The sequence below is a fragment of the Hemitrygon akajei genome, chromosome 21 (genome assembly GCF_048418815.1).
Source record: "Hemitrygon akajei chromosome 21, sHemAka1.3, whole genome shotgun sequence".
NCBI classification, from domain to species: domain Eukaryota; kingdom Metazoa; phylum Chordata; class Chondrichthyes; order Myliobatiformes; family Dasyatidae; genus Hemitrygon; species Hemitrygon akajei.
The window spans coordinates 289,242-303,897 of NC_133144.1; the positions used below are offsets into that span (position 1 = coordinate 289,242).

At 44.3% G+C, this 14,656-nt stretch overlaps 1 protein-coding gene across 5 annotated transcripts in view; it reads right to left on the minus strand.

The window, feature by feature from the left end:
- Nucleotides 1–1,655: 1,655 nt before the first annotated feature.
- Nucleotides 1,656–14,656, minus strand: part of bbs4 (Bardet-Biedl syndrome 4) — a 125,000-nt gene continuing 111,999 nt past the window's right edge. For all 5 annotated transcript variants that reach the window (XM_073024686.1, XM_073024687.1, XM_073024689.1 and 2 more), the window contains exons 14-17: nt 13,124–13,193; nt 12,461–12,605; nt 8,364–8,577; nt 1,656–7,255 (exon numbers count right to left, since the gene is read on the minus strand). In XM_073024686.1, the coding sequence (XP_072880787.1) occupies nt 7,161–7,255; nt 8,364–8,577; nt 12,461–12,605; nt 13,124–13,193 (524 nt within the window). In that variant the 3' untranslated portion in view covers nt 1,656–7,160. The remainder of the gene's footprint in view (nt 7,256–8,363; nt 8,578–12,460; nt 12,606–13,123; nt 13,194–14,656) is intronic.

Genomic DNA, 14,656 nt, shown 5'->3' on the forward strand with positions numbered 1-14,656 from the left:
CACTGAACAGTGTGATCACAACAAACAGCTAATAATCTGGTTAGACACCACAGCCAGAGACAAGCCATCCCAACACCTCTCCATCAGAACGTTCATTAATGGGAGGGCCGTTGAAGAAACTCCTGCAGTGATGTCATGGTGCTGGGATGATCACCTACAACCCAGTTTAGGGCAAGGAATATTGCCAGCAGAACGGAGCTTCACACATGCTTTTCACTGACACCGGTTACCCCCCGAGTTCCTGCATCAAATGCTAGCTTGATTTTTGTTGCAGTCACTCCCAAATCAGCTGTCTGGACCAAGGCTGTGCTGAGGTGTTAGTGACACCAGGCTTGGATCTGGTCAGTAAGTGCCACTTGTTGAATTGTCATCAATATCTTCCATCAATCTGCTGAAAATCAGGAATGGAGTGATGAGACAGAAATGAGCTACACTGGATTTGTCTTATCAAATATGTGGATAGAAATGACCTGGATAATCCTCCATGTTGTCAGTATGAGACAGTCCAGATGGTGCATTAATTGGTTGGGATGGCTCGTCTTTGGCCATGGTAGGTCTTCAATGCTGTAACCAGATCATCAGCTGTTTCTTGCCATCAAATGATTCTTGAACAGATCAAATTAGGTTGAGTGTTCATCATTAACCTCGTGCTGGGTCTGTCATCATTAATGCCAGGGTGCACTTGATGATAGTAGACTGTAGCTCCTCAAGCTCCAGTACAGGCTGTGATCTGATGTGCTGTCGTGGGGTCATATGGCTTTGTTATGGGTGTGTAATCTAGTGTTGCAGTTTGCTCAGCTTGGCCTGGTGCTGCTCCTGGAATGTTATCTCAGCTAAGATTAATACCCTTATCTAAAAGGATGAAATAAAGGAGAGACTGGACCATTTTAAGGCAATATTAGATGGACAATTGATAAGCAAGAAGGAGAAAAGTTCCAGAGAGTGTGGAGTTGAGAAGTTGGTTGTTCCATTCCTGCTTCTGATTATTTTGGTTTGTTCACAAGACATAGGAGCAGAATTAGGCTATTTGGCCCATCAAGTCTGCTCCGCCATTCCATCATGGCTGATTTATTATCCCTCTCAACCCTGACTAATTAAGAACATATCAATTTCTGCTTTAAATATACTCAATGACATGTACAATGTGTTGTAATGATCCACTGAGCTGTCAGATTGATTTTGTCAGGAAACACCCGAACATATCCAGCTTGGTACAGAGAGACCTTGGGCAATCAATTCAACACACATCAGTGGCTCAGCCAGGTTACCTGTCTTGTGTAAAAATTGCAGCCAAGTGCTACAAGTTATTTCAGCCCCACTGTTTCTGCACAGCAAGACAGGGCCAATAATTCAGTCTCAACTCTGTGCATATTCAACCCTGTCCAACTTCAGCATATTTGTACAACTGGCAGGATGTAGGGTTTAACATTCAGTCCTATACGTAGAGGGACAGATCACAGACCCTGTACAGACTGTGCAAACATCTAGTATAATAAACTGCAAAGATTATATGTATTAATGCAGCCTGTCTGAAATCCATTACTGTAAGGGTTGCTGCAGACTGCAAGATTCCCACTCCTGGGAATAATACCAGACTGGTTGCTCAGGGGAAGGGCGGATTCATAACATTTTGAGAACTCTATAGAAACCACATATTTAATTTAGGAAATATTTATTGAAATACTTGTACGCATTAAAATCCTTGCAAATATTTTCAACACCTCTCTTGTTTCATAATAACACATTCACATCTCCCTCAGTTAGAACTTAAATAAATGCTGGGCTACAATATTGCAACTTTTGAAAATGACAATGGATATCTGAAATATTTACTGGGAAAGAAAATATTGGAAATAACTAGAATCAGAAGCCTAGTTATTCTTTTGCAAGGTGAGGTCATAGGGTCATGCCCAGGGTTTCTTGCAAAGCTGGCAGTGGAAATGATGAAACTCAGACAGTACCATCACCTCCAGAAACATTTCTCAGGCATGGACCTCTGCTGACAGAAAATACAAATTAGAAGACCAGAGAGCCAGGCTTCATGGGAATTTTTACATAGGGCCCACTACTTCTCCTGAGAATTTATTTTCTTCATGTTAAAATCTCTCAATTTCCTTTCTTCAGACAATGGTTCTTGTCTCTTCCACATCCCAACCATGCAGCCATGATTTCTGTTGTGACAGCCTAAAGTCTGGAATTTTCTCCAAAACCTCTTTCTCCAATATGCACTGGCCAAAAACACAGTTTAAACAACTGCTGTACATCTGCCCTAGAATTAGAAACTTTTTAATAACACATAAGGCAATTTTTCTCACAGATAGATGCATTTAACTCTAAATGCCAGACTTATTTAAACCTACACAAATCACTGCAACACACAATCTGCTGAAAAAACACAGTGGGACGAGCAGCAGCTGTGGGAGGAAAGGAAACCTTGACAATTCCTTTCATTGTTCCACCCACTGAGTTCTTCCAACAGGTTGTGGTTCCACATTCCAGCATCACCAGTCCCTGGCAAACTAACATTTGTGCCACAGTTGCAAAATAATGCCAAAGCTTTAACTACACAGAAAAATGAAGGATGACAGCCAGGCCAAAAGGGGGGTAATAAAATAAACTGAGAATTAGACCTTAAGACATAGGAGTAGAATTAGGCTATTCAGCCCATCGAGTCCCTACTCCACCATTCCATCATGGCTGATCCTGGATCCCATTCAACTCCATACACCTGCCCTCTCACCATATCCTTTGATGCCCTGACCAATCAGGAAACTATCAACTTCCACTTTGAACATAGCCACGGACTTGGCCTCCACCACGGTCTGCAGCAGAGCAATCCACAGATCCACCACTATAAAAATTCTTCCATACTTCTGTTCCAACAGGTTGCCCCTCAATTTTGAGGCTGTGCCCTCTAGTTCTGGATACCCCCACCAGGGGAAACATCCTCTCCACATCCACCTTATCTAGTCCTTTCAATTTTTGGTAGGTTTCAATGAGATACCACCCCCCCCCCCATTCTTCTAAATTCCAGTGCGTACAGGCCTAAAGCTGCCAAGCACTCCTCACATGTTAACTCCTTCAGAATCAGAATTATCCTTGTGAACCTCCTCTAGACTTCCTCTCCAATGATGATACATCCTTTCTGAACTAAGGGGCGAAAAACCATTGACAATACTCCTGATTAATGTCTTATAAAGCTTCAGCATTATCTCCTTGTTTTTATATTTTATTCCCCTTAAAATAAATGTTAACATTACATTTGTCTTCTTTACCACAGACTCAACCTGTGAATTAACCTTCTGGGGACTTCCAAGCCCCTTTGCACCTCTGATGTTTGAAACTTCCCCCCATTTAGATAATAGTCTGCACCTTTGTTCCTTTTACCAAAATGCATTATCATACATTTCCCAACACTGTATTCTATCTGCCACTTTTTTGCCCATTCTTCCAATTTGTCTAAGTCCTGCTGCAATCTCATTGCATTACCTACCCCTCCGCCTATCTTTGTATCACTGCCAACTTTGCCACAAAGCCATCATTTTATGATTATTAAAAGGATCACTTCCACCGACTCGGGTAAATGCTGCAAGCAAATAGGGTGTGTGTGTGTGTGTGTAGTTCACTGATCTTTAGTTCCAAACAGTTGTGGCATATATCGAATTCACAAGGGAACGGGATAATTAAGGACAGTTGAAGGACTGAGAGGAAGGAACACTTGGGACTAAGTGGAGCTTTCCAGTGCTTGGTCTCAGGGATTACCAGGCAGCATCTATAAGGAGAAGCACTGTCAATGTTTTGGGCCGAGACCCTTCATCAGGACCGAGCTTTCCAGTGCTTGATCTCAGGGATTGCCTTTCAAGCTGCAGAAGTGCACCACCACAGGTATGACAATCCTCCAAGAGAAAATGACAACTTTCCTGACAATTGTCCTTTCAAAGCATTGAAATTAAAGTTGTACAAATACAATATTCCTGACATGTTAGCAATTGCACTGCAACTTAGCCAATGCTATCTCTTATAGCAACCTCTGGAGCCAATGGAAGGTCTTATCTGTGTATAATGTGTTATTTTTAAAAGGTTATATTTGAATGCATGCAGTATATAGAACAGGAATAGGGCATTTGGCCCACAATGTTGTGCCTAACCAGCTAAAATGCAAATCAAAAACACCCAAACATTAATCCCTCCTACCTACACCATGTTCATGTTCCTCCATCTTCCTTACATCCATGTGCCTATACATACATAATTTAAAAGCCTCAAAACAATGTATTTGCCTCTACCATCATACCATGAGGCACATTCCAGGCATCCACGACTCTGGAGTAAAAAATACTTAGCCCTCACATCCCCCTGAACCTTCCATCCCCCCCTCCCCAACTTCAATGCAAGCCCTCTGGTATTAGGGGAAGAAATTCAGAAGGCACAAGAAAGATACATCACAAAGATGAAGAAATATTCTAAAGGGAAGATGAGGTAACCATGGCTGCCAAGGGTAGTCAAAGACCGCATAAGAGCAAAAGAGGATATATAATAGGGTAAAAATTAGTGGAAAGGTAGGGGATTGGGAAGCTTTTAAAAACCATCAGAAAGCATGCAGAAAGTTTTTTTCAAATACATAAGGAGTGAAAAAAAGATGAGTGGATATTAGACTGCAGGAAAATGATGCTGGATATGTTGTAATGGGGGCAAAGAAATGGTGATGAACAAAATAAGTATTTTGCGTCTGTCTTTACTGTGGAAGATACTAGCAGAATGCCAGAAATGCAAGGGTATTGGGCAGAAGTAAGTGTCATTGCGATTACTAAGGAGAAGGTGCTTGGGAAGCTGAAAAGTCTGAAGGTAGATAAGTCACCTGGACTAGATGGACTACACCTCAGGATTGTGATAGACATAGTTGAAGAGATTGTGGAGGCATTAGTAATGATTTTTCAACAATCACTACACGCTGGAATGATTTCTGAGGATTGGAAAATTGCAAGTGTCACTCCACTCTTCAAGAAAAGGAGGGGAGGCAGAAAAAAGGGAATTATAGGCCAGTTGGTCTGACCTCAGTGGCTGGGAAGACATTGGGTTCAATTTGGCTTCAGAGTACTTGGAAGCACATGATAAAATAGGTCAAAGACAGCATGGCTTTCTAAAGGGGAAATCTTGCCTGATAAATCTGTTGGAATTCTTTCAGGAAATAACAAGCAGGACAGACCAAAGAGAGTCACCGGACGTTGCACACTTGGATTTTAAGAAGGCCTTTGACCAAGTGCTGTATATGATGCCTCTTAACAAAATAAGAGCCCATGGTATGACAGGTAAGGTACTAGAATGGATAGACGATTGGCTGACTAGCAGGAGGCAAACCTTGGGAATAAAGGGGGCCTTTTCTGGTTGGCTGTTGGTGACCAGTGATGTGCAGCAGGAGTCGGTGTTGGGGCTGCTTCTCTTCACGTTGTATTTCAATGATTTGGACAAAAGTATTGATAGCTTTGTGGCCATGTTTGCAGATGATACAAGGACAAGTCAAAGAACAGGTAGTGTTGAGGAAATGGTGTCTGCAGAGGGCTTAGAAAGATTGGAGGAATGGGCAAAGAAGTGGAAGGTGCAGTATAATAATATAGAGGTACATAGTCATGCACTTTGGCAAAATAATAAAGTTGTAGATTAATTTGTAAAGGGGAGAAAGTTCAAAAATCAGAGTTCAAAAAGTCTTGGGAATCCTTGCGCAGGATTTCCTAAAGATTAACTTGAAGGTTGAGTTGGTGATGGTGCGGAAGGCAAATACAATGTGAGCATTCATTTTCTGAGGACTAGAATACAAAAGCAAGGATGTGATGCTGAGGATTTATAGGTCAGACTGCACTTGGAGTATAGAAAGCAGTTTTGGGCCCCTTATCTAAGAAAGAATGTGCTGGCATTGGACAGAGTCCAATGGAGGTTCACCAGAATGATCCCAGTAATGAAAGGATTGACATATGAGGAGTGTTTAGTGGCTTTGGCCTGTACACAATGGAATTTAGAAAAATGAAGGGAGAATCTCATGGAAACATAGCAAATATTGAAAAGATCTGGATAGAATGGAGGTAAAGAGGATATTTTCTATAGTAGGGACTCTAGGATCAGAGGGTACAGCCTCAGAATTGAAGGACACATCCATTTAGAACAGAGATGAGGAATTTCTTCCATAAGAGGGTAGTGAATCTGTGGAATTCTTTGCCACAGGTGGCTGTGTAGGTCAAGACATGGAGTACATTTAAGGCAGAGTTTGATAAATTTTTAGCTAAATCAGAGCATCAAAGGGGATGGGGATAAGGAAGGAGAATAGTGCTAAGAAGGATAATAAATCAGCCAATAATTCTGTAATGGTGGAGCAGACTTGATGGGCTGAATGGCCTAATTCTGCTCCTATGTCTTAAGGTCTTATAATGGAATAGCTGTGCCAATGTTCTGTTTGCTGAGATGTTATGAGATGCACAACAAGCGAATGGTCTACTTCAATGTTTAACAAATTTAACAAAATTTAACAAAAGCATTTGACTACACACTGCACAGCCATCCCTGACCCTGCAGTTTTTCTGATCTCTACCAGGGCTTGCCCAAGTTCTGATGTCTTTCCCAAGTAACCATTGCCAGGGCTAAACAATGAACTACCTCACCATCCTTTCTAAGAACCACTCAGAATGGTTTGTTCATACTAGACTGCCACAAGAACAGCTCCACCGGAGTCAGCAGACTGCCCAATTGCTGAACGCTGAGTAATGTTTAATCTGTTGACTACTAACTGTTTATAAGAACAAGTGATGCAGAGAGAATGCCAGGGTTAGGTGTGAGGAGCAAACCCTCGGTTCCTATAACAGACCAAAGCAAAGTTCTGAGCAGCCTGTGTATCTTTAGGTTCCAGAACAGCCTCCTAGATCCGTGCAGAGTGAGTTTCCCACCAACTTCTCAGACTGGTGGCATCGATCTGGAGAAGGGGAGTACAATCCCAGCTGCGACAGCTGGTGTGGGGCTGAAACTTTACACATGGAAAGTAGAAAACCAAACTAATGTTTGAAATCTGTAGATAATAGAGACACTGCAATAATGTAACGTAATAGCACAGGACGCTATTACATTATGGTGCTGTAATTAATTGCCTATTCTAAGGATCAGGAAGCTAACACAAGCTATCTTGGGCTTTGCTTTCTGCTCAAATCTTCAGCACCTGATTCTGGTTCCAGGGGTAACGAGGGAGGTTTCTGTATACGCGTCAGGCAGCCATCTGCAGAGAGAAGACATCAGCAGTTAGTTGATGGTGAGTGCAGTCAGAGCTGCTCAAGGCCTGTGTTCAGTGTAGTCCTGGTGGCTTTCTGAAGGTTAATCAAACACAGCTTCACAGAAACACTGACTGATGAGAAGAAACAGGTTTGAAACTGTGTAAAATGCATGATAAAAGTTCATGAACAAAAGTTAATGTGAACAGCATACAAAACAAGCAAATCATAAGTAACAGAAGTGAGTATACACTTAAAAGACACCTTTTAAAAACTAAACATGAACAGAGAGATCATGAAGGATTCAAGGGAATCTGATGGATGAAAACACCAACATCAGTTTTAAATTTAATATTCTATAACTGTATTTACGAGTCTAACCAAACATTGAGAAGGCTGTAGGAAGAGAACTGCATGTGGTTTTGGCAATCACATTATAAGGAGGAATTAAAACCAAAGTAGAGAGCACGCTGTCCCTGTGGTTTTAGGAATATGTTAGAGGAGACAACCTGATTATCTGCTCACTTCTGACTGAGATGGAACAGCTGAATTAAGAAACTGGGAGGTTTTTAAAACACCTGAAAGAATATGATATATAAAGAACAGGGGTAGTAGGAACAGAATCACGGCACTTGTAATCTGGAATGTCCCTCCTGTAGGGGCAGTGGGAATAGAATTAGGGTACTTAAGGGGAAATTATAGGAATGGGGTTGATTCTGAGGAGCTGTGAAGACTGCAAAGGTTGAATGCCATCCAGTCTGAAGGGATTTAAAAATATACACCAGGCACAGTGGGGCAGAGGGTTCTTCACCATGGCAGTGATCAGCCAGATCTCATTGTGAAATTGGGCTGCTCCACCATTCAGTTAGAATGATCATTTGTGTATCAATAGTAAGGCACCAGCCACTTAGCCCTTCAACTGAACAATGCAGCAGGCTTGAAGGGCTAAGTGGCTGGTGCCTTACTACTGATACACATCGATCTGCAAATACAGGCAACTACACTCAAGAAACTTCTCTTACTAGCTTGTGTTACCAGAACTAAGAGTAATAAAGAGGAAAGACATTCTTTAATAGAAACAAAGCTGAGAGTTGAATTAACAGATCTGTTCCTTACCAGCAGAGAGCTGAATGGTTTTGCTATAGCCTGCAGCTGACGACATAGCCTGCCCCAAGGCTTGGTTAGAACCCAGGGGTTGTTGGTTAGAGGTCACTTTGCTGCCAGATGGTGCCGCACGGTGTTTTGACTTGGTGTCCTTACTTGGTTTAGTCCAGACAAGATTCTCCCCCACCTGAAGTGCTGCTCCAATCTTCTGAGCCATGTCTATTAGCTGAGAGCAAAAGACTGCCATTGGTTACTCTGGTTATGTCTTAAAACCTCCTTGATTTTAAATAGCTTTCCTAGACATTTGGATCTGGAGCATAGTTGAAGACTTGAGCAACACACGAAGAGCTGGAGGAACTCAGCAGTTCTTCCATCACTGAATAAAGGGTTTTGACCAGAAACAAAGACAATCTACTTTTCCCTATAGAATTGCCTGCCGAGTTCCCACCTCAAACAGTGAATATCCACTTTTCTCTAGAGAACTGCCCTGCCGAGTTCCCACCTCAAACAGTGAACCCACTTTTCTACAAAGAACTGCCCTGCCGAGTTCCCACCTCAAACAGTGAATATCCACTTTTCTCTATAGAACTGCCCCACCGAGTTCCCACCTCAAACAGTGAATATCCACTGTTCTCTAGAGAACTGCCCTGCCGAGTTCCCACCTCAAACAGTGAATATCCACTGTTCTATAAAGAACTGCCCTGCCAAGTTCCCACCTCAAACAGTGAATATCCACTTTTCTCTATAGAACTGCCCCACCGAGTTCCGACCTCAAACAGAATATCCACTGTTCTATAAAGAACTGCCCTGCCAAGTTCCCACCTCAAACAGTGAATATCCACTTTTCTCTAGAGAACTGCCCCGAGTTCCCACCTGAAACAGTGAATATCCACTTTTCTCTATAGAACTGCCCCACCGAGTTCCCACCTCAAACAGTGAATCTCCACTTTTCTCTAGAGAACTGCCCCACCGAGTTCCGACCTCAAACAGTGAATATCCACTGTTCTATAAAGAACTGCCCTGCCAAGTTCCCACCTCAAACAGTGAATATCCACTGTTCTCTAGAGAACTGCCCTGCCGAGTTCCCACCTGAAACAGTGAATATCCACTGTTCTCTAGAGAACTGCCCCACCGAGTTCCGACCACAAACAGTGAATATCCACTTTTCTCTATAGAACTGCCCCACCGAGTTCCCACCTCAAACAGTGAATATCCACTGTTCTATAAAGAACTGCCCTGCCAAGTTCCCACCTCAAACAGTGAATATCCACTGTTCTCTAGAGAACTGCCCTGCCGAGTTCCAACCTCAAACAGTGAATTTCCACTTTTCTCTAGAGAACTGCCCCACCGAGTTCCGACCTCAAACAGTGAATATCCACTGTTCTATAAAGAACTGCCCTGCCAAGTTCCCACCTCAAACAGTGAATATCCACTGTTCTCTAGAGAACTGCCCTGCCGAGTTCCCACCTGAAACAGTGAATATCCACTGTTCTCTAGAGAACTGCCCTGCCAAGTTCCCACCTCAAACAGTGAATATCCACTTTTCTCTAGAGAACTGCCCCACCAAGTTCCCACCTCAAACAGTGAATATCCACTTTTCTCTAGAGAACTGCCCCACCAAGTTCCCACCTCAAACAGTGAATATCCACTTTTCTCTATAGAACTGCCCTGCCGAGTTCCCACCTCAAACAGTGAATATCCACTTTTCTACAAAGAACTGCCCTGCCAAGTTCCCACCTCAAACAGTGAATATCCTCTTTTCTCTAGAGAACTGCCCCACCAAGTTCCCACCTCAAACAGTGAATATCCACTTTTCTCTAGAGAACTGCCCCACCGAGTTCCCACCTCAAACAGTGAATATCCACTTTTCTACAAAGAACTGCCCTGCCAAGTTCCCACCTCAAACAGTGAATATCCACTTTTCTCTAGAGAACTGCCCCACCAAGTTCCCACCTCAAACAGTGAATATCCACTTTTCTCTATAGAACTGCCCTGCCGAGTTCCCACCTCAAACAGTGAATATCCACTTTTCTACAAAGAACTGCCCTGCCAAGTTCCCACCTCAAACAGTGAATATCCTCTTTTCTCTAGAGAACTGCCCCACCAAGTTCCCACCTCAAACAGTGAATATCCACTTTTCTCTAGAGAACTGCCCCACCAAGTTCCCACCTCAAACAGTGAATATCCACTTTTCTCTAGAGAACTGCCCCACCAAGTTCCCACCTCAAACAGTGAATATCCACTTTTCTCTATAGAACTGCCCTGCCGAGTTCCCACCTCAAACAGTGAATCTCCACTTGTCTCTAGAGAACTGCCCCACCAATTTCCCACCTCAAACAGTGAATCTCCACTTGTCTCTAGAGAACTGCCCCACCAAGTTCCCACCTCAAACAGTGAATATCCACTTTTCTACAAAGAACTGCCCTGCCGAGTTCCCACCTCAAACAGTGAATATCCACTGTTCTCTAGAGAACTGCCCTGCCGAGTTCCCACCTGAAACAGTGAATATCCACTGTTCTCTAGAGAACTGCCCTGCCAAGTTCCCACCTCAAACAGTGAATATCCACTTTTCTCTAGAGAACTGCCCCACCAAGTTCCCACCTCAAACAGTGAATATCCACTTTTCTCTAGAGAACTGCCCCACCAAGTTCCCACCTCAAACAGTGAATATCCACTTTTCTCTATAGAACTGCCCTGCCGAGTTCCCACCTCAAACAGTGAATATCCACTTTTCTACAAAGAACTGCCCTGCCAAGTTCCCACCTCAAACAGTGAATATCCTCTTTTCTCTAGAGAACTGCCCCACCAAGTTCCCACCTCAAACAGTGAATATCCACTTTTCTCTAGAGAACTGCCCCACCGAGTTCCCACCTCAAACAGTGAATATCCACTTTTCTACAAAGAACTGCCCTGCCAAGTTCCCACCTCAAACAGTGAATATCCACTTTTCTCTAGAGAACTGCCCCACCAAGTTCCCACCTCAAACAGTGAATATCCACTTTTCTCTATAGAACTGCCCTGCCGAGTTCCCACCTCAAACAGTGAATATCCACTTTTCTACAAAGAACTGCCCTGCCAAGTTCCCACCTCAAACAGTGAATATCCTCTTTTCTCTAGAGAACTGCCCCACCAAGTTCCCACCTCAAACAGTGAATATCCACTTTTCTCTAGAGAACTGCCCCACCAAGTTCCCACCTCAAACAGTGAATATCCACTTTTCTCTAGAGAACTGCCCCACCAAGTTCCCACCTCAAACAGTGAATATCCACTTTTCTCTATAGAACTGCCCTGCCGAGTTCCCACCTCAAACAGTGAATCTCCACTTGTCTCTAGAGAACTGCCCCACCAATTTCCCACCTCAAACAGTGAATCTCCACTTGTCTCTAGAGAACTGCCCCACCAAGTTCCCACCTCAAACAGTGAATATCCACTTTTCTACAAAGAACTGCCCTGCCGAGTTCCCACCTCAAACAGTGAATATCCACTTGTCTCTAGAGAACTGCCCTGCCGAGTTCCCACCTCAAACAGTGAATCTCCACTTGTCTCTAGAGAACTGCCCCACCAATTTCCCACCTCAAACAGTGAATATCCACTTGTCTCTAGAGAACTGCCCCACCAATTTCCCACCTCAAACAGTGAATATCCACTGTTCTCTAGAGAACTGCCCCACCAAGTTCCCACCTCAAACAGTGAATCTCCACTGTTCTCTATAGTTCCTGCAGTGCTTTGCAGTTTGCTACAAATTAAAGCCAACTGCAGTGTTCTAATTTTCCATAGTCAAAGACTTCCAAGTTATTTCTGTGCAACACACACAAAATGCAGGTTTCTTGACCAAAACATTGACTGCACTCTTTTCTATAGGTGCTGCCTGGCCTGTTGAGTTCCTGCAGCATTTGATGCATGTTGCTTGGATTTCCAGCAATTGTAGATTTTCCCTTATTTAAAGTTATTTCTGTGCATGTTTTCTATAAAACTCCTCAGTGCCTCAAGTAAGAGCATGAGATTTCTGTGCGTGGAGAGAATATTTCGACTCTCTGAATAATCTCTCATCATTTGATCAGCTTTGTTTTACAATGTCCTTTACAAAGAATGAGGTCATATTAACATACCTCTGGATCAAACTCCAATGAACTGCTACTCTCCTTAAGCCTGTTCACCACCTTCTCCATTTCCAGGTACTGGAGCAGGGCTCCCTTCCGGTCCCCTTGATTATACAGTAGTATGCAATAGTTTAAATTTATCAAAGGGTTGGACCTGAAGAGAAGATACAGAGGTTGACATTCTGAGCAGAAGATGATCCTGATGAAGTCAAACCGTGACTATCAACGTAAGAAGATAATACATGAGAGTAGATACAGGTTCCAAGTCCTGATTCTCTGTGTGGCTCATAACCTGACAACACTCATCATGGTAGAAAGGGGAGAAGATTCTATATCACTGAGTTGTTTGTCCTTGGATTTTCATACTCTCCTGTCAGCAAGAGTACGTGAAAATTGGTCATTCCACCCCTGTCCCAGAATGACAAAGTACCATACAGACTCCATGCATTAGGTAAAATTCCCAGATATAAACCTGCTAAAGATTATTACACATCAACATGAGCCCTTTTGGAATGGTGGGGAAACCAGAGCCAGTACCCCATCAAAGTTACCCCATCAGAACAGTCAGAAATATTGAGGGGCCCTGCGTGTCAAGTGCTACTGACTCCTGTTGGGAGCGAGCTCTCTCAAAAACAGATCTTCAGGTCCATCAGCTGATCCTCAGATACTCACTGGTCTAAACTCACTGCTTGATCGTAAGATCTCTTTGCATTTTCAGGATCTTCCAAGTTTGTCAAAGCAACTGGAAATGAAAGTAGAGAAAAATAAAATTTCATCCTTTCTTATTTTACACACAACTTTGCCCTTAAGAGAGGCATCACTTCTTCCACTCCACCCATCTTCTTTCATCAGAGACATCCCTTCTTCCTCTCCACCCACCTTCCTTCCACAGAGACATCCCTTCTTCTTCTCCACTAACCTTCCCCAGAGACATCCCTTCTTTCTCTCCACCCACCTTCCTCCACCAGAGACATCCCTTCTTCCTCTCCATCCACCTTCCTCAGCCAGAGACATCCCTTCTTCCTCTCCACCCACCTTCCTTCCCCAGAGACATCCCTTCCTCCTCTCCATCCACCTTCCTCCACCAGACATCCCTTCTTCCTATCCACCCATCTTCTTTCATCAGAGACATCCCTTCTTCCTCTCCACCCACCTTCCTTCCGCAGAGACATCCCTTCTTCCTCTCCACTAACCTTCCCCAGAGACATCCCTTCTTTCTCTCCACCCACCTTCCTTCCCCAGAGACATGCCTTCTTCCTCTCCATCCACCTTCCTCCGCCAGAGACATCCCTTCTCCCTCTCCACCCACCTTCCTCCACCAGACATCCCTTCTTCCTCTCCATCCACCTTCCTCAGCCAGAGACATCCCTTCTTCCTCTCGACTGACCTTCCTTCCCCAGAGACATCCCTTCTTCCTCTCCATCCACCTTCCTCCGCCAGAGACATCCCTTCTCCCTCTCGACTGACCTTCCTTCCCCAGAGACATCCCTTCTTCCTCTCGACTGACCTTCCTTCCCCAGAGACATCCCTTCTTCCTCTCCATCCACCTTCCTCCGCCAGAGACATCCCTTCTCCCTCTCGACTGACCTTCCTTCCCCAGAGACATCCCTTCTTCCTCTCCACCCACCTTCCTTCCCCAGAGACATCCCTTCTTCCTCTCGACTGACCTTCCTTCTCCAGAGACATCCCTTCTTCCTCTCCACCCACCTTCCTCCACCAGACATCCCATCTTCCTCTCCACCCACCTTCCTTCCCCAGAGACATCCCTTCTTCCTCTCCACTGACCTTCCTCCACCAGAGACATCCCATCTTCCTCTCCACCCACGTTCCTCCGCCAGACATCCCTCCTTCCTCTCCGTCCACCTTCCAACGCCAGAGACATCCCTTCTTCCTCTCCATCCACCTTCCTCCGCCAGACATCCCTTCTTCCTCTCCATCCACCTTCCTTCCCCAGAGACATCCCTTCTTACTCTCCACCCACCTTCCTTCCTCAGACATCCCTTCTTCCTCTCGACTGACCTTCCTTCCCCAGAGACATCCCTTCTTCCTCTCCACCCACCTTCCTTCCCCAGAGACATCCCTTCTTCCTCTCCACCCACCTTCCTCCACCAGACATCCCTTCTTCCTCTCCACCCACCTTCCTTCCCCAGAGACATCCCTTCTTCCTCTCCACTGACCTTCCTCCACCAGAGACATCCCATCTTC